The 25,081-nt window shown below is 48.1% G+C and overlaps 2 protein-coding genes across 6 annotated transcripts in view; one reads left to right on the plus strand and one right to left on the minus strand.

Annotated features, from left to right (window-relative positions):
* The window catches only part of TM7SF2 (transmembrane 7 superfamily member 2), a 49,298-nt gene extending 39,439 nt beyond the window's left edge, over positions 1–9,859 (plus strand). For 4 of the 5 annotated variants that reach the window (XM_030219398.1, XM_030219397.1, XM_030219399.1 and 1 more), the window contains 4 exons: positions 48–216; positions 952–1,032; positions 7,733–7,855; positions 9,172–9,859. In XM_030219398.1, coding sequence (XP_030075258.1) covers positions 48–216; positions 952–1,032; positions 7,733–7,855; positions 9,172–9,332 — 534 coding nt within the window. In that variant the 3' untranslated portion in view covers positions 9,333–9,859. The remainder of the gene's footprint in view (positions 1–47; positions 217–951; positions 1,033–7,732; positions 7,856–9,171) is intronic. The other variant, XM_030219400.1, reaches the window with a different exon arrangement.
* A 5,325-nt stretch (positions 9,860–15,184) lies between these two features.
* Positions 15,185–17,062, minus strand: ZNHIT2 (zinc finger HIT-type containing 2). The gene has a single exon (XM_030218262.1). The coding sequence runs from the start codon at positions 17,002–17,004 to the stop codon at positions 15,631–15,633; it is 1,374 nt and encodes a 457-aa protein (XP_030074122.1). The 5' UTR covers positions 17,005–17,062; the 3' UTR covers positions 15,185–15,630.
* Positions 17,063–25,081: the final 8,019 nt, after the last annotated feature.

Consider the following 25,081-nt stretch of genomic DNA (forward strand, 5'->3'; position numbering starts at 1 on the left):
CATGGTCTCTTGTAATCTTGGTATGTCCTTTTTAATCTCTCTGTTAGGAGGCCATTCTGACTACAATGGACATTGTCCATGATGGTTTTGGATTCATGCTGGTGTTTGGAGACCTGGCTTGGGTGCCCTTCACTTATAGCTTGCAGGCGTATTTCTTGGTGAACCATCCACATGAGCTCGGTGCGCTGTCTGCCATTGGGATCATAGTGCTGAATAGTACGTGACTTTCATTCTGTTGCACATGAGATTCCTGTTTATCCATCTGTTTGGTGAGAGAAAAAAAATTATCTGTAAAAAGATAAAGGCCTCTGCCTACTCTCCCACCCTGCTGATACCACTCCATCTCAATCTTGTTTTTACCTTTTTTGTTCCCCTTCCAGCAGGGATCCTTGGTGCCCATTTCAGGCTTTACTCGCCCACCATTGGGGATCCTCTGTACCCATTCTATACTTGATACAACCTAATTTTCCTAGTGTTGAAGATCCTCTACAGCTTGCAGAAATCTGCCCTGGGAGGTTGTTCCATGTGTTAAGATAATGTAAATCCTGAATGTAGCTGAAAAGCTAACCAAAGGTTGTTTCCCAGAAATAGAGGGCTTACCATAATTAAAAGCTTCTCCATAATTAAAAGCTTGTATCCCCTGATAAAAGTGTGAAAATATAAGCAGTAGACTTTCTAAAGGGGAAGGGAAGGAAACCTAGGAATAAGACTAAGAAAAGCACAGACCTAGGAGATGTCAGATTTGATATTCTGAATAATTGAGCTATTGGAGTGGCACTGATCTCTCTACACCCTGGTAAAGAAAATGTTTGTATGATGTGAAATGCCCAAGGCCCATTCTCCCCTCCATCTTCTCTTACCTCGCCTGTTCAGAACCATCTTAGCTCTGGCTGCTGCTTTTGCAGTGTCACTGAAGTATTCTGAAATTTTTCTTCCTGCTGCCACTCCTAGCCATGGGCTACGCCATCTTCCGAGGGGCAAATTCCCAGAAGAACTGCTTCCGGAGGAATCCCACAGATCCTCGGGTGGCAGGTAAGTGCCAAACTGCTTAAGCGAACTACTTAATCCTTTTATGTTTAGGAATTCTGCCCTAGAAAAAAATATTCTCCGAGGACAAGCAGGCTGCTTGTTCTCACTGATGGGTGACGTCCACGGCAGCCCCTCCAATCGGAAACTTCACTAGCAAAGGCCTTTGCTAGTCCTCGCGCGCCCATGCGCACCGCGCATGCGCAGCCGTCTTCCCGCCCGAACCGGCTCGTGTTCGTCAGTCTTCTTTTGTCCACGCTCGGTACGGTCGTGTTTGCGCCGTTCGCGCCCCTTAAGTTGACCCTCGCGCGTCTTTTGACTTCTAAAAAAAAAAAAAAAAGTAAGGGATTTCGGAGAAGGGCCTTTCGGTCTTTTTCCCCTTCCCGTATTTCTAGTTTTTTGCCCCGTTAAGTTTTCTTTCGTTTTCGGGGTAGGCCCTTTTGAGGCCTCGGGTCGAGTTTTTTCTCCCTCTCTTTTTGGTGCCTTACCGCAATTACGAGTTTTGATTTCGCCGGCGTGATTTTTCCGCCCATGTCATCGAAGTCTCCCAGCGGCTTCAAGAAGTGCACCCAGTGCGCCCGGGTAATCTCGCTCACTGATAGGCACGCGTCGTGTCTTCAGTGTCTGGGGGGCTGGGCACCGCCCGCAGGCCTGTAGTCATTGCGCCCTTTTACAAAAAAGGACTCAGGTAGCGAGATTGGCCCAGTGGAACGTGTTGTTCTCGGGCTCTTCGTCGGCATCGGCACCGGGAGTATCGAGTGCATCGACGTCGACAGCGTCAAGACATCCGCCCTCGGCTGCGACTGTATCGATTGCATCGAGGCATCAACCCTCTGCATCGTCGGGGCCGAGACATCGGAAGGCTGCGTCGGCGTCGGTGGTACCGGGACCTCCACTAGTGCTGATGTCGTCGGACGGTGGTGCTTCGACTGGAGTGCAGGTGAGGGCTGTCCATTCCCCTGCTGGTGGCGGTGAGCCTTCGGGTGGGTCTCCCCCTACCCTGAGGGCTCCTGCGGTACAGCCCCCCCGAGACCGACCTTCTTCGGCCTCGGCCCCGAGGAAGCGACGGCTGGATTCTACGTCCTCCTCGTCGGTACCGGGAAGCTCCGGTGACATGCTTCGTTTGAAAAAGTCAAAGAAGCATCGACACCGGTCTCCTTCCCGCGTCGGTACCGAGAGCTCTGGGTCGCCGAGGGAGTTGGCACCCAGTAGGCATCGGCACCGGGAGGACCGCTCACCCTCTGTTCAGGAGGTGTCGATGCGCTCCACCTTGGACAGCCCGGAACAGCCTCCACGCCCGGAACAGACTCTGACTTCGACACCTGCATCGGCTTCCATGTCTTTCTCCACAGCCGCCCTGCACGAGAGTCTCCGGGCCGTTCTCCCAGAGATCCTGGGAGAGCTGTTGCGCCCTTCCCCTCCGGTACCGGGGGTGCTTGCGCCACTGGTACCGTCGAGTGAGGCACCGGCTGGCCCCTTGCCCGGGGTGAGGTCTCCGACATCGGTGCCTCCCAGGAAGGCTCCCCGACGACGTCGGCGGAGGGAGCTTCGCCGGTGCGGGCGAGGGAGTCTACCTCTCGACGCTCACACCGTGGCCGTGTTTCCAAGGAGTCGAGCCGGGCACGGCTTCAGACACAGGTTCACGAACTTGTGTCTGATACCGATGGTGAGGCCTCGTGGGAGGAGGAGGAGGACATCAGATATTTCTCTGACGAGGAGTCTGATGGCCTTCCTTCTGATCCCACTCCCTCCCCTGAAAGGCAGCTTTCTCCTCCCGAGAGTCTGTCTTTTGCGGCCTTTGTCCGGGAGATGTCTATGGCCATTCCCTTCCCGGTGGTTGTGGAGGACGAGCCCAGGGCTGAAATGTTTGAGCTCCTGGACTATCCTTCTCCACCTAAGGAAGCGTCCACAGTACCCATGCATCATGTCCTAAAAAAGACATTGCTGGCGAACTGGACCAAGCCTCTAAGTAATCCCCACATTCCCAAGAAGATCAAGTCCCAGTACCAGATCCATGGGGACCCAGAGCTGATGCGCACTCAGTTGCCTCATTACTCTGGACTTGTGGATTTGGCCCTAAAGAAGGCTGAGTTCTAGGGAGCATGCTTCGGCGCCCCCGGGCAAGGACTCTAGAACCTTAGACTCCTTTGGGAGGAAGGCCTACCATTCCTCTATGCTCGTGGCCAAAATTCAGTCTTACCAGCTCTACACGAGCATACACATGCGGAACAATGTGCGGCAGTTGGCGGGCTTGGTGGACAAGCTCCCTCCTGAGCAAACCAAGCCATTTCAGGAGGTGGTCAGGTAGCTGAAGGCGTGCAGAAAATTCCTGGCCAGAGGGGTATATGATACCTTTGATGTTGCGTCCAGGGCCGCTGCTCAAGGTGTGGTGATGCGCAGACTCTCATGGCTGTGTGCCTCCGATCTGGAGAATAGGATCGAGCAGCGGATTGCGAACTCGCCTTGCCGTGCGGACAATATTTTTGGAGAGAAGGTCGAACAGGTGGTAGAGCAGCTCCACCAGCGGGATACCGCTTTCGATAAGTTCTCCCGCCGGCAGCCTTCAGCTTCTACCTCCACAGGTAGACGTTTTTATGGGGGAAGGAAGACTGTTCCCTACTCTTCTGGTAAGCATAGGTACAATCCTCCTTCTCGACAGCCTGCGGCCCAGGCTAAGCCCCAGCGCGCTCGCTCTCGTCAGCAGCGTGCGCCTCAGCAAGGCCCCTCGGCTCCCCAGCAAAAGCAAGGGGCGAGCTTTTGACTGGCTCCAGCAGAGCATAGCCGACATCAACGTGTCAGTGCCGGGCGATCTGCCGGTCGGGGGGAGGTTAAAAGTTTTTCACCAAAGGTGGCCTCTCATAACCTCCGATCAGTGGGTTCTTCAAATAGTCCGGCAAGGATACACCCTCAATTTGGCCTCCAAGCCTCCAAATTGCCCACCGGGAGCTCAGTCTTACATCTTCCAGCACAAGCAGGTACTTGCAGAGGAACTCTCCGCCCTTCTCAGCGCCAATGCGGTCGAGCCTGTGCCATCCGGGCAAGAAGGGCTGGGATTCTATTCCAGGTACTTCCTTGTGGAAAAGAAAACAGGGGGGATGCGTCCCATCCTAGACCTAAGGGCCCTGAACAAATATCTGGTCAAGGAAAAGTTCAGGATGCTTTCCCTGGGCACCCTTCTACCCATGATCCAGGAAAACGATTGGCTATGCTCTCTGGACTTGAAGGACGCCTACACACACATCCCGATACTGCCAGCTCACAGGCAGTATCTGCGATTTCAGCTGGGCACACGTCACTTCCAGTACTGTGTGCTACCCTTTGGGCTCGCCGCTACGCCCAGAGTGTTCACGAAGTGCCTGGCTGTAGTAGCAGCGGCGCTTCGCAGACTGGGAGTGCATGTGTTCCCTTATCTCGACGATTGGCTGGTGAAGAACACATCCGAGGCAGGAGCTCTACAGTCCATGCAGATGACTATTCGCCTCCTGGAGCTACTGGGGTTTGTGATAAATTATCCAAAGTCCCACCTTCTCCCAGTGCAGAGACTAGAATTCTTAGGAGCTCTGCTGGATTCGCGGACGGCTCGTGCCTATCTCCCAGAGATGAGAGCCAACAACTTGTTGTCCCTCGTCTCGCAGGTGCGAGCGTCCCAGCAGATCACAGCTCGGCAGATGTTGAGATTGCTGGGCCACATGGCCTCCACAGTTCATGTGACTCCCATGGCCCACCTTCACATGCGATCTGCTCAATGGACCCTAGCTTCCCAGTGGTTTCAGGCTGCTGGGGATCTAGAAGACGTGATCCATCTGTCCACGAGTTTTCTCAAATCCCTGTATTGGTGGACGATTTGGTCCAATTTGACTCTGGGACGTCCTTTCCAAATTCCTCAGCCACAAAAAGTGCTGACTACGGATGCGTCTCTCCTGGGGTGGGGAGCTCATGTCGATGTGTTTGAGAGTGACTGTGTGACACATAGAGAGTGAATGTGAGAGAGAGAAAGACACTGACTGTGAGAGAGAGAGAGTGTGTGTGACAGAGATACCTCCCCCTCTGGGGCCCCCACCGCGCCGCCCTTCCTACGCCACTGACTATAAGTACTGAGTCCAGCATGGGTCCCAGCCTTTGTGGGTTCTATTACCAACTACTGGAATAGTTCTCCCTGTAGAGAATCCAGGATCTCCCTACTTTTAGATGATCCCACAAAAGGGATGCACCCAATCAAATTAAAGTTACCTATTAGTAGTACTTCCCTGTTTAGAGCTATATTTTGAATGCTTTTTAATCCATTTCTGCCTATGAAGGAGACCTCTGTATATCATAGCAGTGGAAATAGACTTCCCATTCCCTATTTCCAGATTGACCATAGTGCCTCTTCCTTACCCCATAAGTCCTGCAATTCTGTTGCTTTGATATTAATATTTAACATATGCTATTCCCCCACCATTTCTTCCTACTCTGTCTTTCCTGAACCGACTATAGCCCAGTCATGGTTTTCCATGAACCATATCTCTGTGACCACCACTGAATCCAAATTGATCTCTTCCATCACCACCTCTAGAACATTTTTCCCCATACTAAGGGCATTAGTATACACTGCTTTCCAGATATTATCCCTTTTTTCCTATTGTGTAGAAGTATTTAATGTTTCACTTACCTGGGGGCTTGAAGTAACATAGCAGATAACAGCAGATTAAACATCTGATGGCCCCATAGGAAGTGGAATACATAATAACATAGTAAATGACAGTAGATAAAGACCTATACGGTCCATCCAATCTGCCCAACAAGATAAACTAATTATACATGGTATGTGATACTTTATATGTATACCAGAGTTTGATTTGTCCTTGCCTTTCTCAAGGCACAGACCATAGAAGTCTGCCCAGTATTGTTCTTGTACTAAGTTCTGAAGCTAATGTTGAAGCCCCTTAAAATTTACACTCCAGCCCATCCCTATCTATTCAATCACGATCAGGGCATAGACTGTAGAAGACTGCCCAGTTCCCGTTTTGTTTCCTAATTATCAGCGTTGCCACCCAATCTCCATTAAGATTCCATGGAACCATTCCTTCTAAACAGGATTCCTTTGTGTTTATCCCACGCATGTTTTAATTCCATTACCGTTTTCATCTCCACCACCTGGGGTGGGTCAATGGAACCATGGGCTTACCAATATTTTTCCCAAACTCAGTATCAATGACTAGAGAACTTTAGGGGCTGGGGATGGATATTTGTTTGGTCCCTCCAGCTAGAAGGTGTTCTGCTGCCCCTGGTTGACCTGTCCATTTTGTCTAGTTATCCCTGTCCATCTTGCCAAGGATATATCCTTAAATGTGTGAACAAGTGTAGAACGTCCCTTCTTTTATCCAAGACAGATTGCTTCTCTACCTTTTTATAAGTAGAGAAGAGCCATTGCTTAAACTAGCACCCAGCCTTCCCCCCCCCCCCCCCCCATCCTCATGTTTTACTGACAAGCTTTCTCATAGTTTCAATAACTAACAAAAGCAGAGTTGTTGCTCAGATATTCAGCCTACTTCATCCCAGTCCCTTGTTGCACATATCTGGCCACCAGCAGCCAGATCCAGTTGGTTTCTGGGGAGAAGTAGCCTCCCTGGAATCAATCTGCCCATCTTTGTCCTTGTCACGTCCTCCATTGTATTTGTTCCTGAGAGAATAAAGGATGGTGTGTTGGCAATACCGAAACCTCTGAGGCCTAAGTGTTGCCATATTGGGACAAACCAAAGATCCATCAAGCCCAGTGTCCTGTTTCCAGTAGTGGCCAATCCAGGTCACAAGTACCTGGCAAGATCCCAGAGCAGTCAAACAGATTTTATGCTACTTATCTAAGAAATAAGCATTGGATTTTCCCAAGTCCATCTTAATAATGGCTTATGGACCTTTCTTTCAAGAAATTATGCAAATCCTTTTTTTAAACCCTGCTAAGCCAACTGCTTTACCAACAAATTCCAGAGTTTAATTACATGTTGAGTGAAGAAATATTTTCTCTGATTTAAATTTATTACATAGTAGCTTCATTGGGTGCCCCTAGTCCTTGTATTTTTGGAGAATAAACAAGTTATTCATGTCTACCTGTTCCACTCCACTCAGGATTTTATAGATCTCTATCATGTCTCCCTTCAGCCCTCTCTTCTCCAAGCTGAAGAGCCCTAGCCTCTTTAGCCCTTCTTCATAGGGAAGTCGTCCCATCCACTTTTATCATTTTGGTTGCCTTCTGTACTAGATTTGGCTTCCTCTGCCTTGAAATGGGACTGGGATTGGGTTTTTCAAGTACCGGTTAAACATTGGAAGCTCTCTTTTAGGATCATGACATTGGTTCTATGTTAACCTGACGTGTGCAAGAATAGTTTAACTTTTAGAATGATGTCTGTATATTTTGGGAGTTGGAAATTTACCCCGAGATGGAAGAGAGGTAAAACTGCTCCATGTCTTGGGTCTCATTTTCCTTGTTTTTCCTGCAGGGTTCCAACAGATTAGCCTTTTGTCCTACTGTATCTTTGCGATCTAAATTTTGCTTGTTTTGGTTTAAAATTGTGAATCTTGCTTTTCATCTGTTTACTTGCCAGGCATCAACTCTTTGTATAACTGGGTTTTAAAGCATCTTCTTCTATACAGTCTTCATCTCATGTTTAGTTGCTATATTCCGTATCATCCCCTGTATTAGGCTAACGTTCCTTTCTCCTTGCTCCAGGTCTGCAGACCATCCCCACTGCCACCGGGAAGCACCTCCTAGTGTCAGGCTGGTGGGGCTTTGTTCGTCATCCCAACTACCTGGGAGACCTCATCATGGCCTTGGCCTGGTCCCTGCCCTGTGGTGAGTCTCCTTCCACCTCCTTTTACATTTCTTATGCCAACAATTGCCATCTTGCCTCCCCGCTTGCATTTCTTCATACAAGCCTGGACAGAGTTACCAACTCTGGAAAGGTATTCTCCACATTTTGGCTAACATGAGTGCCTCCATTTTTCTAACCACCTTCTCTTTGTTCCCTGATTCCAGTGACGAATATACAGATAAAGGGGGTCAATATTCTAAAGAGCCAGAAAGGCTCCTGGCTGTTAAAATTGCTGGCCAGGGCTATCCAGGAATATTCAGTGGTACTTAACTGAATATTTTTGCTGAAGCTAAAACTGGCCACTTTGTGGGCATTCTGCGAGTGTTGTCAGCACTTAACTGGCTAACAGTGCTGGCTTAACCTGGCCCAGGGCGTTGGCAAGAAAGGGCGCCAAAATTCCAGTTGGCCTACCTGGAGGGATGGATGCTGGACTGGAATTTTGGCGCCCTTTATCAACAGCACCCTGACCCAGTGCTTTATCTCAGCCAGGGAGGGGGCTCTTGTGCGAGAGGGGGAAATACTGGATCACAGGCAAGGGAGGGGAGCACAGAGTGGAGGTACAGGTGCCAGACTTGGGGCAGGGTGCCAATGAAAAAAATTGGCTCAGAGCACCACTGTCCCTTGAGCCAGCCTTACTACCTAGGATAACCCCATAAACAGGAGCTCATAAACCACAGTTCTTTCTTGATGTGGTTCATATTAACTAAGTGCTGAATATTGCACTTAACTATGATTTATCTAGCTGTATATGCTCAGATATTTAATGCCAGTGCCTGGACATGGCCTGGCATTGAATATCCGAGAACACTGTAGCTGCCTAAATAGTGGGTCCAAAACTTCTGTAAACTGCCTTGCTGCTCTGTGAATGGCAGTATCTTAAGTGTTGTGACATAAACAAGAGCTTGCTGTTTAACTGCTGTTAGCAGCCATTAAGTCCACATTTCAGTACAACTGTAGTGTGATGTTTTAAAATATTGCATGTATAGAGTCATAGCAACTGCCATTAGTTTGTCTAAGCCTTAGTTTGCCTTCATCACAGCAGTGGATTTTCTTAACTAAATCAAAAAGCCACAGCTGCACTGTGAGCAAGACCGGGCCTGGCTGCACTCCACAAGATCGACCTGCATCAGGTGCTTTTTTTTAGCTAAGCGAACTAACTTTATGTCTTTTGGCATCACTATTAAGTAAGATGGCCCCCTCTGTGTTAGTGCAGGAATTTCCATCTAAGCTGTCTATCTTGTAAACAGAAGGTGCATATTTAGGTACTTATTGTCTCATGGCCTGTCTCCCTCTCCAGGTGTGACCCACATCCTACCTTATTTCTATGTTATCTATTTCACTGTCCTGTTGGTTCATCGTGAGGCAAGAGATGAGCACCAGTGCCTGAGGAAGTATGGCTTAGCCTGGCAGGAGTACTGCAGCCGGGTGCCCTACCGCATCTTTCCCTATATTTACTGAAAGCAGAGCCTCAGCCTATTCTTCACCCATGGAGAAGGTTGAAGGCCTCAAATCTGTTATTACTAAAATCGGAAAGGGGGCTTGAGAAAAGTGAGATGCTACCAGCTCCTCCTCGCCTACCTAAGCTGTAGTTACATTATGTGCTGGGACAGACATGAAAGGAACGAGCAGGTGCAACAGCGAGGAATAAGGTTTCATTATGACAAAAGTGGTCAAAAAGGATTACGGTGGCTCTCTGTAAAGTGAGAGTGAAGGCCTTCATATGTAGCAATGTCTGCATCATTTGATTTTTGTCTAGATCAACAAACTAAAAAGGAAAATAAATTATAGTTCCAAAGGAACAGTTAAGTAGCTGATTTTGCTCACACCTCCTTATACCCAAAATAAAAACTATTTCATCACTGTAGCAGTCTCAGTTGATTGGCTGAGAAAATGCTCCAAAGGTGTCTCATTCATGTTTTTAACCTAATAAAGAAAAAGAGCAGTGGGCCTGATAAAAGCCAGCTGCTTTTCTAAGCTACACTCTATGTGCTTTATTTGTCATGTATGTTTAGGGACTAATTTTCAGTGGTCTGCATATTTTTGGCCAGTAATTTTACAAAGCATGCTTTATACATGGAAAAGGCCTCATAACACTGAATAGGTGTGTATGCATGCCAAATCAGGCTGCATATTGGTATTCCCAGGGATGTAGTTTGGAATGAAAGCAGAGTTCCAATGTGTGTGTGTATTTTATAAAATAAGCAGGTATAAAGTTGTCCATGTGGATTTGTGTGCTGTTTGGAATGATTGTAGACATCAATGTTGCCTTTATAATCTATCAGAATGGTGGCAGTGTGCCTGATTTGATTGATACTATGTATGAAACCAGAACACTGGAGCAGTGAAGGGGAGCTGTGTCTTGAACTCCCAAGAGTTTGCTAATGGATTGGTACAGAGCAAAGAACCTTGAAGCAAGCAGTTTGCTGAAACATTACTAAAAAATGTGGGTGAGTTAATTCTGATTAAACTATTAGCTCTTGTATCCACTCTCTCAGGAGAAAAAGACCTCAGTAGTCACTTGAAGTCTTTTTCTCCTGAGAGAGTGGATACAAGAGCTAATGGTTTCATCAGAATTAAATCACCCCCATTTTTTTTCAGACTTTATTGCAGGACCTGTTCACACAGTTGGTGGTGGGTCTGACTAGCATTATTTCAATAGTTCAGTTGTTGCTGAAACATTACTATCTTTAATGTGTAATTAAGCTATGTATTTTAGTCAATAATTTCTTTTAGACATTGTAGTGATACTTTTTGAAGTGACATTTTAAAGCTTTTCTTTGGAGACACTGTGTGACACATGAATTACACAGGCTTTATCAAACCAGCACCAGTTTAATTTATTTATTACATTTGTATCCCACATTTTCCCACCTATTTGCAGGTGCAATGTGGCTTAAATAGTACCGTAAAGGCGGCCGCCAAGTCCAGTAGAGAAACAAATAGAAGGTGATGATGTAATCAGTAAAGCACATTGAAATTGGCATTTGTAGGTGCACTCCAATTGCTGTTTCATTTTATTCATGTAAGGGTTGATATGCTAAGTGGTTTAAGTGGGCTGGAACTACTCCTGCTTGGTTAAATCCTGCTGACCAGGCCAAAGCCAGATGTGCAATGGTGTACCAAGGCCAGGGCGGTCTGCCCTGGGTGCAGGCAGCCAGGGGCTGCGCTAAGCAGTCATGTGGCTATTGGGGACCGGCAGAGTAGACAGCTGTGTGACTGCTCCGTGCTGCCAAAATGATAAAAGGTGATGGCATGATGTCACAAGGCTGAAGCCGGTCTCCACTTAAGGAGGTTTTAATTCTCCCCAATTCAGCAGCTGTCGCTATCTTGGTACATCCAAAACAATTAACTTGATATGGCAACAAGCTCTGCCTACTGTCTTCAGTCCACATAATGAAGCAGATGGGCTCATGCTGTCTCCTGTTATCAAACCTCCTTAGGGCACCATTTCCTCGGAGGAGTGGGAGAGGGGGGAGGAGGAATTTCCACCCCAGGTGACAACCAAGGTAGGTACACCACTGATTCAATGGCTCATACCCGAACAGTACTGCTAAATATTTGAGTAAAGAGCACTGGCAATGTCATTAGTCCCAGAATCCACTGGGGTGGGGTTGGGTGTTACTCAGGCACCACTGATAGTCGCTATCAGGTTCTCTTAGCACAGCAAAAAGGTGGGGTGAGGGATATCCAGTAACACCTCTAACTACTGGCAGGCTGCTAAGTACCCAGATCTTCAGTGGTGTTACCTGGATAGGGATCGACTAATTTATCCAGCTCTGGCAGTCATTGTTTACAGAAATACTGATATGCAGTCTGAATATTACTTCCATAGTTAATTTGAGGGTTTGGGGCTTAAATATCAGCCTTCATAAAACAGGCAGCTTTTTGGCCTTTCACCATAAACACCCTATTATAAAATTACCCCTTTACTGCAGAAAGTTTTTAGTGAATTGTCAACATGGATTCCATCAAACTGATTAGGAAAGGGAAACTATGTTAAAATTTCCCATATACTCTGTACCTGCCATGTGTGGTGGCAAATGAGGAGGGAGTATAATTTTGAAAATGGAATGTGTGTGTGCTGCACCTCTTCCTTTAAAAAGCTCACCTTTGCAATCTGGCTCAAAGTATGTGCGCTGTAGAGCCCGTGTATCCTTTCAGCCAGGATGTGGATGGCAAAGTACATAAGTATTGTCACACTGGGACAGACCAAAGGTCCATCAAGCCCAGCATCCTGTTTCCAACAGTGGTCAATCCAGGTCACAAATACCTGGCAAGATCCCAAAAACGTTCAATACATTTTATGCTGCTTATCCCAGAACTAACAGTGGATTTTCCCCATCAATGCAATAATGGTCTATGGACTTTTCCTTTAGGAAGCCGGTCAGACCTTTTTAAAACCCCGCTAAGCTAACTGCCATTACCACATTCTCTGGCAACAAATTCCAGAGTTTAATTACACGTTGAGTGAAGAAAAATATTCTCTGTTTCATATTAAATTTACTACCTTGTAGCTTCATCGTGTGCCCACTATTCCTAGTATTTTTGGAAGAATAAATGAGTCACATCTACCCATTCCACTCCACTCATTATTTTATAGATCTCTATCATCTCCCCTCAGCTGTCTTTTCTCCAAGCTGAAGAGCCCTAGATGCTTCAGCCTTTCCTCATAGGGAAGTCGTCCCATCCCCTTTATCATTTTTGTCACCCTTCCCTGTACCTTTTCTAATTCCACTGTATCTTTTTTTGAGATGTGGTGACCAGAATTGAACACAATATTCGAGGTGTGGTTGCACATAGGACCGATACAAAGGCATTATAACATCCTCACTTTTGTTTTCCATTCCTTTCCTAATAATACCTAACATTCCATTTGCTTTCTTAGCTGCAGTAGCACACTGAGCAGAGGGTTTCCACATATCAACGACGACGCTGAGATCCCTTTCTTAATTGGTGACTCCTAACATGCAACCTTGCATTACGTAGCTATAGTTCGGGTTCCTCTTTCCAACATGCATCACTTTGCACTTGCTCACATTAAACGTCATCTGCCATTGAGACGCCATGTCTCCCAGTCTCGTAAGGTACTCTTGTAATTTTTCACAATCCTCTTGCGATTTAACAACTTTTAATAACTTTGTGTCAGCAGCAAATTTAATTACCTCACTAGTTACTCCCAACTCTAGATCATTTATAAATGTGTTAAAAAGCAGCAGTCCTAGTATAGACCCCTGGGAAACCCCACTATCTACCCTTCTCCATTGAGAATACTGACCGCTTAAGCCTACTCTCTGTTTTTTATCCTTTTAACCAGTTTTTAAATCCACAATAGGACAAAACCTCCTATCCCGTGAGTCTCCAATTTCTTCTGGAGTTGTTACTTTGTCAAACACCTTTTGAAAATCCAGATACACAATGAGGCTTATTTTCAAAGCACTTAGCCTCCCAAAGTTCCATAGAAACCTATGGAACTTAGCCTCCCAAAGTGCTTTGAAAATATGCCTCAATATCAACCGCCTTTATCCACTATTTACCTCAAACTGTGGACAATATCACCTAGTGCCAGAAAGTTTTTTTTTTTTTTTAACTTATAGAGGAAAAGACCTCAAAAAGCCTGTGCTACTCTGTGACTCTTCATAGAAAGCTTAGTACTCAACAGACAAAACCATCATCGTTGGCCAAAAACCTCCATAATACGTTTTTCTCAGTGCTAAATCTTAAGATATTTTCCTCCATAAGTAAAAAAAAGGAAAAAAAAATTATTTTCAAAGCACTTAGACTTACAAAATAAGCCTCATTGTCCACAGTTCTTGAGGTGTGAAGTTATTCATTTTTCCTGTGGCAAGTTCCTGGGGGTTTTAAAGTGAGTTTCACTATTTATTCAGCCCTTGGGCCTTGCAAATTGTCCACGTGTAATTTAATCAGGGGCAAAGGAAGATGTGTAGAGAAGTGCAATGGTTCTGCTGTCTGGATAACGTTCAAGTTAAACTTTAACAGCAATGTTTACTTTAAAATAAAGAATAATCAAAAACTTTGAGCACTGAATATAAATTGTGGCCAATTCTGGCCCTTAGGAATCAGTTTTCATTAACTCTTGGTCTCTGCTATGCTATCATACACACATGTTTCAGTACTACTACATCAGGTATGTATTACTCATTAACTGATCATGCCCTCACATAGGCATGGAAGAGGAAATTCTGAGATTCCAGGAGATATTATGTAGTCCTAATATAGTACCTGGTTCATTTGAAGAACTTCTAAAATGTCAAACAGAAAAATAATGTAAACCAGCAAAAAAAACTTTCTTTGGCAGTCTTTTCCTGCTCTTTGGGATTCCACCTCAATTGCAGGCAGCAACTCTTGGTATGTAGTACTATAAACCTACATTCTCTCCCCTGTGCATATACATCAAGACATGAATAGCTTATGAGACAGTTTCCATGGGAATGAGGTTGCCAGAACCACTCCTAGCCACCCCAAGACAATGGAGAATTAAGTGGCTTGCTTGCTCAAGGCCACAAGGAGCTACTGTGGGCTTGGAGATTCCCAGCCTGCTGCTCTAACCATGAGGCCAGTGCTTCCTAAACATGGTCCTGGAGGCACCCCTGCCAATCAGGTTTTCAAGATAGATGTATTTATTTATAATGCTTGATATTCCGCTAATTGTCCATATGGTGACTATGTGGCTTACAACATAAAAGCAATTAGGGTGTAGACACATAAGGAAGGGGGACAACTAGGTTGAGGAACAAAACGATTCTTTAAACAATTAATATTACTCCTGGGTGAATTCTGCACAATTCATTGCAGGCAAAGGTAGCAGTGGCTCTGCTCACTCTCCCCCTCCGCTGAGCTCCCGCAGCAAGCAGAGGGTCACTTCCTCCTTTCAGGGGGAAGAGGGAAAGAGTGAGCAGAGCAGCTACTCTGAGGATGAGAAGGGGCCAAAGCAAAGGTGTGTGTGTAAGGAGGGAAGCAAGGTCAGAGAGTGCCAGGAGGATAGAAGCAGGAAGTTGAAGGGGTACCACTTCTGTGTAAGCAATCAGACCTGAGGATGTGCCTGGGGAGAGAAATACAATGGTAGCTGAGGAGGGGAGGAGAAGGAATGAGTGGCTGGAGTACTGGATGTGGAAAAAGACTTTGGAGGCAGACAGAAATCAGTCTATTTAAAGGGAGAGGAAACTGACAAGCCTGGGATAGGAAAAGGCAGGGATGGATTTCAGGTTTATGATGGGGACTTCTATACAAAACACTATAAAATAAACTGTGCACATTTTTTAAAATATTCTGAATTCTACACACAATTCCGTCAGGTGTAACCATTTCTTTTCAAACTGCAGTGCAGCAGGGGTATTCTGCTCTAATCCCTTCCTTCCAGAGAAGAGGAGTGGATGAGGTGAGCCTGCAGCAGAGAACAGTTACTCTTGTCCTCAATTCTGCCCCACTCCTCTAATTATCTACCCCTTACCTCCCCAGTTCCACTTCCTTTTTGTCTACAAATTAAGCCTTTCCTAAATGTATCACGAAACCTCATCCTTTTGCTGTGTGAGCAGGTGTACAGAAAAAAAATATATATATATATTCCTTTAATCATTTTTTTTTGGTGGGGGGAATAAGGTGCAGGTTGACATTAATACAAATAATTGTAGCCCAGTGGCTTTTCTGGATTTAGAACCTGACATTTTCTGGTAGGGTATAACAGTTTGGTTTCCTGAATCAGAAGCAAACTAAAGACAGTTCAAAATAACATCATTCATCAGTCCAATTCTTGAATAAGCACTTTTTTCTCTGGGGGCTTTTTACTGCCCCAGACCTTCTCTAACTCCTTAGTAATAACTTCAATTTCTTTTAACTTATCCCTGTGGATCTTGAATTCCATCTGTGCTTCCACAGCCAGGAGCATTAACGTGTCCTCGTGCTCATTAGCCCATGCAAGCAGAAATTCACATTTTTTTTGGGCTTCAAAGAGTTTCTTCTTACATTCTTTCTCCACCAGTTTCTTGGCATTTCTCAGTAGTCCAGCGAGATGGGATAAAGCTGCTAGAGTATAGTTCTTCTGGCTGGCCTTGTTTTCTCCCATTAGTACATGAGCCACACTTTTCATGGCTTCAGAGGGTCCTTCGGGGTCACTGGTGTACCTCCCAGCCAGCACAGCCTGGACGCCTGCTTGCATGGCCTCAGCAGTTGAACTGAAAATCTGCCTGGAGTTTAGTACCCCAGACACCCCCAACACAGTCTCACAAAACTCCTGCAGCATTAAATCTTCACTCAGGTCCCCATTGTACAGCTTGAGGCTAAACGTGTAGGCATAAAGTACATTGACAACACTGAAGGGCACAAGTGGAGATGGTGTTTGGGTCAGGGTGCTCAAACGAGGTATTGTAGCAGGAATAGGAGGCATGTTCTCTTTTGCCTGGAGTAGGGATCCAGTTATTTCTGTGACCCCAGAAGTGCCCTTGTGGGGCTCACCTCTTCGCTTTTGGTGTGTCAGTGCGATTTCTGAAGAAGTTCCTTGATGCTCTGCCTTTCTTGTCGCTTTCCCTTGGGCAGCTGCCACCCTTTCATGTTTTCTCTCCTCCTCGCCATCCTCCGGTCTGCTCTCGCCCCCCGGCGATGCTGGGCCTCGCACCCCATTTATCCCTTCCTCCTGCACTAGCTGAGCAGCCTCGTGGATCATCCACCAGGGCTTCCACTCCGGCACCAGGGCACCGATTCTGCCGCTTCTTAGCAGCCGCTGGAACTCCTCCTTCTCCCGGGGGGTAAGCCGGGCCCAAAGCTGTCGCTCCCCTCCTGGTACATCTAAACCGCCGCTCTGTTCGGGCTCCAAAGGGCATTCTTCTTCCTCTTGGGACCCCGACAACCACTTCTCTGGCCCGGGGGTGGCGCGGCTCTGCCAGTCCCTTAGCAGGATGTCCCGCATGGTTGCGTCCGTGTAGGGACAGCGGCGGCGAAGCTCCTCCAGCACGGCCCGGCGGTAGAAGGCTTCGGAGCAGCTACGGTGCCGGGCGCCGCGGTAGCAAGGAAGAGAGCAGAAGCGCACGTTGCAGCGAGAACAAGTGTAGCGACTCGGCACTGCCAGGCACAGTCCGCAGACCTCAGCCACCGCCTCCTCTTCCTCCATGCTTCCCATCCCCACGACAGGAAAACAAAACAATGTGCGTTCTAGTACCAACCTCTTCCGGTCATGCGCTACGTAGGAGAGGAAGTGGGGAAATACAAGCCTCACTGTCATGTCACCCAAGCTTGTCACAGGTGTAAGCAGCGAAAAAAAATACAAGTTGCCTACCTGTAAAGAGTAGTTACTTACCTGTCGCAGGTGTTCTCGGAGGACAGCAGGCTATATATTCTCACATGTGGGTGACGTCACGTCGGCCCAGAGGACTTTCTAGCAAAGTCTTCAATAGAAATCAAACAAAATAAAACATGGAAAAGAAAATAAGATGATACCTTTTTTATTGGACATAACTTAATACATTTCTTGATTAGCTTTTGAAGGTTGCCCTTCTTCGTCAGATTGGACAAAGTCTTGAAATCTTTGAGTGTCCCTTGTCACGCCGGCACACTGCGCACGCTCCTCTTCCCGCCCGCCGCACGGACACGTTCCTCAGTTATATTCAAAAGATTAGAGGAATACAACTCCGAAGGGGAGGTGGGAGGGTTGTGAGAATATATAGCCTGCTGTCCTCGGAGAACACCTGCTACAGGTAAGTAACTACTCTTTCTCCAAGGACAAGCAGGCATTAATATTCTCACATGTGGGGTATCCCTAGCCACCAGGCTCACTCAACATAACAAACAATGGTCAATTGAACCTTGCAACAGTGAGGATATAACGGAGATTGACCTGAAACAAAACTCATCTAACTGAGAGTGCAGCCTGGAACAGAATAAAAATGGGCCTAGGGTGGTTGGAGTTGGATTCTAAACCCCAAACAGACTCTGCAGCACCGACTGCCCAAACCGACTGTCACGTCGACTATGCTGCTGAAGGCAGTAATGAGATGTGAATGTGTGGATTGAAGACCACGTCACAGCTTTGCAAATCTCTTCAATAGTGGCTGACCTTAGATGAGCCACTGACGCAGCCATGGCTCTAACATTATGAGTCGTGACATGACCGTCTAAAGTCAGCCCAGCCTGGGCGTAAGTGAAGGAAATGCAATCTGCTAGCCAATTAGAGATAGTGCGTTTCCCGACAGCAACTCCCCTCTTGTTGTGATTAAATGAAATAAACAACTGGGCGAACTGTCTGAAGGGGCTTGTCCGCTCCACGTAACAGGCCAATGCTCTTTTACAGTCCAGAGTGTGCAACTTGCTTTCGCCAGGGCTCATATGAGGAGGGGGAAAGAATGTTGGCAAGACAATTGACTGGTTCAGATGGAACTCCGACACCACCTTCGGTAAGAACTTTGGGTGCATGAGCCACTAAAGCCTGAAGCTCACTGACCCTACGAGCTGAAGTAACCGCCACCAAGAAAATGACCTTCCAGGTCAAGTACTTCAGATGGCAGGAATCTAGTGGTTCAAAAGGAGCTGTCATCAGCTGGGTGAGGACGATGTTGAGATCCCATGACACTGGAGGAGGTTTGACAGGGGGCTTTGTCAAAAACAAACCTCTCATAAAGCGAACCACCAAAGGCTGTCCAGAGATAGGCTGACCTTCTACATGATAATGATAAGCACTGATTGCACTAAGATGGACTTTGACCGAGGATTGAGGGCCCGGCCGTCACACCAGACGGCAAACCTCTTCCACTTAAAAGCATAACATCTCTTTGTGGAATCTTTCCTGGAAGCAAGCAAGACTCGGGAGACACCCTCAGAAAGACCTGAGGAGGCAAAATCTACGCCTTCAACATCCAGGCCGTGAGGGCCAGAGACTGGAGGTTGGGATGTAGAAGCGCCCCCTCGTTCTGAGTAATGAGGGTTGGAAAACATTCCAATCTCCATGGATCTCTGCAGGATAACTCCAGAAGCAGAGGGAACCATATCTCACGCGGCCAGAAGGGAGCTATCAGAATCATGGTGCCACGATCTTGCTTGAGTTTCAGCAAAGTCTTCCCCACCAGAGGAATGGGAGGATACATATACAGAAGGCCTGTCCCCCAATGAAGGAGGAAGGCATCCGATGCTAGCTTGCCGTGGGCCTGAAGCCTGGAACAGAATTGAGGGACCTTGTGAGTGTCCTGAGAAGCAAAAAGATCTATCGAGGGAGTGCCCCATACTCGAAAAATCTTTTTGGCAATAGTCATGTTCAAGGACCACTCGTGAAGCTGCATAATTCTGCTCAACCTGTCGGTCAGACTGTTGTTTACACCGGCTAGATAAGTAGCTTGGAGAAACATCCCGTGTTGGCGGGCCCATAGCCACATCTGCAAGGCCTCCTGACACAGAGGGCGAGATCCGGTACCCCCTTGCTTGTTGGTGTAATACATTGCAACCTGATTGTCTGAATCAGAACAATTTTGATGGATAGCCGATCTCTGAAAGCCTTTAGAGCGTTCCAGATCACTCGCAATTCCAGGAGATTGATCTGGAGATGTCTCTCCTGAAGAGACCAAGCTCCTTGAGTGTGAAGCCCATCTACATGCGCTCCCCACCCCAGGAGGGATGCATCTGTTGTCAGCACCTTTTGTGGCTGAGGAATTTGGAATGGGCGTCCCAAGACCAGATTGGAGCGAATGGTCCACCACTGGAGGGAGATGCGAAAGTTGATGGACAGCTGGATGACATCCTCTAGATTCCCTGTAGCCTGAAACCACTGGGAAGCTAGGGTCCATTGAGGAGATCTTATGTGTAAACGTGCCATGGGAGTCACATGAACTGTGGAAGCCATGTGCCCCAGAAGTCTCAACATCTGCCGAGCTGTGATCTGCTGAGACGCTCGCACCCTGGAAGCCAGAGACAGAAGGTTGTCTGTTCTGGGACCGGGAAGATAGGCACAAGCTGTCTGTGTACACAACAGAGCTCCGATGAATTCCAACTTCTGGACTGGAATGAGATGGGACGGGGTAATTTATCACAAAGCCCAGCAGCTCGAGCACCTGAAAAGTTATCCGTAGGGACTGCAAAGTTCCCTCCGAGGAAGTGCTCTTCACCAGCCAATCATCCAGATAAGGGAACACATGCACTCTGCCTAGTGACGCTGCAACAACTGCCAGGCACTTGGTAAAAACCCTGGGAGCAGACGCCAAGCCAAAAGGCAATACACAGTACTGAAAGTGCTGTGACCCCAGCCGAAATCAAAGATACTTCCTGTGAGCTGGAAGTATCGATATGTGGGTGTAAGCATCCTTTAAGTCCAGAGAGTATAGCCAATCGTTTTCCTGAATCATGGGTAGAAGGGTGCCCAGGGAAAGCATCCTGAACTTTTCTCAGACCAGATATTTGTTCAGGCCCCTTAGGTCTAGGATGGGATGCATCCCCCCTGTCTTCTTTTCCACAAGGAAGTACCTGGAATAGAATCCCAGCCCTTCTTGCCCTGGTGGAACGGGCTCGACCGCATTTGGTCGCTGAGAAGGGCGGAGAGTTCCTCTGCAAGTACCTGCTTGTGTAGGAGCTGAAGGACTGAGCTCCTGGCGGGCAATTTGGAGGTTCGGGTGTACCCGGACCGAACTATTTGGAGAACCCACCGATCTGAGGTTACTAGAGGCCACCTTTGGTGAAAAAATCTTAACCTCTCTCCGACAGGTAGATCGTTCGGTACAGATACAATGATTTTGGCTATGCTCTGCTGGAGCCAGTCAAAAACCCGTCCCTGGTTTTTGCTGGGGAGCTGCAGGGGCCTGTTTCGGCGCACGCTGCTGATGAGAATGAGCGGGCTGGGGGCCGAGCCTGAACTGGCTGTCGGGAATAAGAAGTGTACTTATGGCCCCTAGAGGCGTAAGGAGCACTTCTCCTTCCCTTAAAATACTTCCTAGAGGTGGAAGTGGATGCAGAAGGTGCCCGGCGGGAGAGAGAATCCATAGCGTTATCACGCTGGTAGAGATGATCAATCAACTCTTCCACTTTCTCTCCAAAAAGGTGATCCCCCCGGCACGGGATATCTGCTATTTTCTGCTGAGTCCTCTCCTCCAGGTTAGAGGCACGCAGCCATGAGAGTCTGCGCATCGCTATACCTTGGGCAGAAAATCTAGATACCACATCGCAAGTGTCATAAACGCCCCTGGACAGGAACTTGCGACACGCCTTCTGCTGCCTGACCACTTGATGAAAGGGTTCAGCCTGCTCCGGTGGGAGTGCATCCACCAAACTCTCAAGTTGCCACACAGAGTTCTGTAAATGGATGCTCGTAAAGAGCTGGTAAGACTGGATTTTGGTCGCGAGCAAACCAGCCTGATACACCTTTCTCCCAAAAGAGTCCAAAGTTCTGTACTCCCGCCCCGGGGGCACCAAGGCGTAGTTCCTAGAACTTTTGGCTCTCCTGAGAGCGGAATCCACCACCGCTGAATCATGGGGCAACTGAGCCTGCATGAGACTGGGTTCCCCGTGGACCCGATACTGGGACTCAACTTTCTTGGGGACAGGTGGGCAAGAAAGAGGCTTCTCCAAGTTCCTCAACAGCACTTCCCTGAGTGTATCGTGAAGCGGAGCTGTGGCAGAAGACTTAGGTGGAGATGGATAGTCCAGGACCTCGAGCATCTTGGCCCTGGGCTCATCCACAAGCTCCACAGGGAAGGGGATGGCAGACATCTCCCAAACAAAAGAGGAGAAAGACAAGCTCTCAGGAGGAGAAAGTTGTCTTTGTGGCGAGGGAGTAGAATCAGATGGGATGCCTTGAGAATCCTCAGCAGAGAATTCCTCACGCCTCTCATCATGATCAGATGAGGTATCGTCAGATGGGGCTAAAAGCTCAGATAGAGCCACCCGAATCCGAGCCCGTCTTGACGAAGAAGCACGACGACCTCGATGGGGGCGTCGAGAAGTCGACGGTCCAGAAGACTCCGGTGAAGCTTCCTCCACCGATGCTACCGGAGAGTCGACCCGGGAGGCTGGCAACACCGGCATCAAAAGCGGCACCGGTGACAGAGACCTCACCACAGGCATAAGGCTCGATGCCGTGGGCATATCCGGCGCCGACACCTCCGGCACCGGTGATACCGATGCCTCTGACTCCATCGGCACCGACACCGCCGGCACCGGCACCCCCGGTACCGAGTGCAACTGGCGCAGCATCGTTTCCATAAAAAGAGGAAAGAGAGCCTTGATACGCTCATCCAGAGCTGCTGTCAGAAGAGGCTGTGGGGCCGGTACAGGTGCCGGAGGCAGAGTCTGGTGAGGCTGGGGAGCCGGGACTGGGCTGCCAGGTGACTCACGCATCAGTACCTCCATAACAGAGGGGGAGCGACCCTCTCGGCACCGACGCTCCCGGTACCGTGTCGAGAAGGAGAACGACGGCGGTGCTTCTTGGCCTTCGCCCGATGCCCGCCATCGAGACTCCTCGGTGCCAGAGAAGAGGACGTGGAATCCACATGCCTCTTCAGGGCCGGGTCCGATGCAGGACGGTCCCGGGGGGCCTGCAAAGCAGGAGGCGCCGAGGCAGGTGGAGACCCACTCGATGCATCACTGCTCCCAGCGTGCATCGGTCGTTTGGCAGCCTGTCCCCGGACTCCCGATGCCGGCGTCGACGCCGAGGAACCGGAACCAAAAATCTTCTCTCGTTGGGCATCTCGAGAGAGCAGGGTCCGCTTTTTCATGGCGCGACACAATTTACAGCCCTCTGAACGATGATCTGGCCCAAGGCACTGAAGGCACCAGGAGTGCGGGTCAGTGCCAGAGATGGTCCGGTGGCAGCGGGCACAAGGCTTAAAGCCGCTGGGCGTCTTTGATGACATGTCGGGAAAAACAGCCCCTGCCAAATCAAAGGACGCGATTGTGCCAGAAAAAAGAGACACAAAAAACCAAGGAAAATAACTCGAATGAGCGACTTAAATACAGTCGTGACTAAAAGAAAGAAAACGTAAAACGGGGAAAAGAAACTAAGAAGAATAAAAGGATACAATTTGAAGTTCTTCACCTCCGGGCTTCGAAGCAACACGAAATCGAAGGAACTCCGTGTCACCTCAGACGCGGAGAAAAAACAACTGAGGAACGTGTCCGCGCGGCGGGCGGAAAGAGGAGCGTGCGCGTGCGCAGTGTGCCCGCCTGCGCGACAAGGGACACTCAAAGATTTCAAGACTTTGCTAGAAAGTCCTCCGGTCCGACGTGACGTCACCCACATGTGAGAATATTAGCCTGCTTGTTCTCCTTGGACAGATGATCTTGCAGCCACACAAATGAAATGACTCTCCCGTGACATCCCTGACCCAGACTAATACCAAATATTAAGCTCAGTGGCGTTCCTAGGTCGGCTGCCACCCGGGGCGGATCACCGCTGTGCACCCCCCCCCCCCGGGTCCAGTGGCATCTGTCCCCCTAGGGTGCAGCACGACACCCCCCCCCCCCCCCCGGCGCATTAAGGCCCCCTCAGGTGCATTCTTGGCTGCTGGAGGGTGCAGAGAGCAAATGCGCGCCTGTCGGCTCCACTGGTGCCCTGCTCCCTCAGAACAGGAAGTAACCTGTTCTGGGGCAGAGGGAGCAGGGAACCAGTGGAGCCGACAGATGCGCAGCTGCTCTCTGCACCCCTCCAGCAGCATGCAACCGGGGCGGACCGCCCCCACCGCCCTGCCCTTGCTATGCCACTGATTAAGCTTAAAAGCTATCACAATACGTGCACGTGCAGGTTCACGTTCTAGTTCACAGTATATATAAGAACTGCCCCTTTTCAGATTGATATAATAGCTAGCGGTAGCTTAAGGGAGGGTTGGGAGGGATTGTGTGGCTGCAAGATCACCTGTGCAAGGAGAACTACCGTTACAGGTAGGCAACTTTTATTTCTCCATGGACAGAGTATCTTGCAGCCACACAAATGAAGATTCCCAAGCTACACAGGTAACAGATTAAGAAAAACTACATATGACTATTGAAAAAGTAACTGGTACCTACCTGTGTGAGGAGGTGGTGTGGTAGTTGATGCCTCAGAGTACAGAAGAAAGGACAGCATGACCAAAAACTGCATCCGTAGATGGTTGTATCGATGCAATAATGTTTCACAAAAGTATGAACCGATGACCACGTAGCTGCTTTACAAATGTCTTGTAAGGAAGTTCTTTGCGAATGAGCCCTTGTGGTCGCCATAGCTCTGAGATTATGAGGATTATTTAAGGAATTAGTTGGTTGTGCCTTCTCTATGCCTTTCCTCCAATTCCACTCTTCCAAAACACTCCAGAAGGTGAAATCGGAAAGAGCGTCTCTTGTTCCTAGCTCCTTACTGGCCAAGACAGGCATGGTTCACATTTCTCCTAAACCTAACTTTGCAGCCCCCACTTCCACTTCCGCTGGATCCGGATCTGATAACACAACAAGGCAGTCTTCTTCACCCAGACATCGCATCTCTCCGCCTCATGGCTTAGCTGATCGATCCCAATCGAGCATGATGTTCTCACAGGGCATTCTTAGAGTTCTCACCTCTAGAAAAGACTCCACTCTGAAATCTTACACAGCAAAATGGAAGCGTTTCTCCAGCTGGTGTTCCCATTATCGTCTCCACCCTGACACTGCTTCTCTATCTCGTGTCTTAGATTATCTTCTCCAACTTTTGAAATCAGGGTTATCATACTCCTCAATAAGACTTCATTTGTCAGCTCTCTCAGTGTTCCATGACACCCGGTGGACGATTTGACCCTCATGCAACATCCTGTTTCAAAAAGATTCCTTAAAGGACTCATGCACCTTTACCCTCCCATTCGTCCACCAACTCCAGCATGGGACCTTAATTTAGTGCTGAATGCGCTTCTGACTTCTCCTTTCGAGCCACTTCACAGCATGGAACTCAGATACCTTACTTGGAAAACACTGTTTTTAGTAACTTTGACTTCAGTACGCCGTATTGGTGAGATACAGGCTCTCGTCCACTATCCATCATATACTCAATTACTCCATGATAAGGCCGTGCTTCGCACTCACCCGAAGTTCTTACCTAAGGTAGTCTCACCTTCTCACTTAAATCAAGTAATAGTACTTCCAATTTTTTATCCTCCTCCACATGATTCTGAGGATCATACTCTGGACTGTCTGAGGGCTGTAACCATTTATCTGGATAGAACCAAATCCAAGAATAGACCTTCTCAATTATTTCTTTCACTTCGGTCTACTCTTCAACCGCAACC

This window comes from Microcaecilia unicolor, chromosome 11 (genome assembly GCF_901765095.1).
Source record: "Microcaecilia unicolor chromosome 11, aMicUni1.1, whole genome shotgun sequence".
NCBI classification, from domain to species: Eukaryota; Metazoa; Chordata; class Amphibia; order Gymnophiona; family Siphonopidae; genus Microcaecilia; species Microcaecilia unicolor.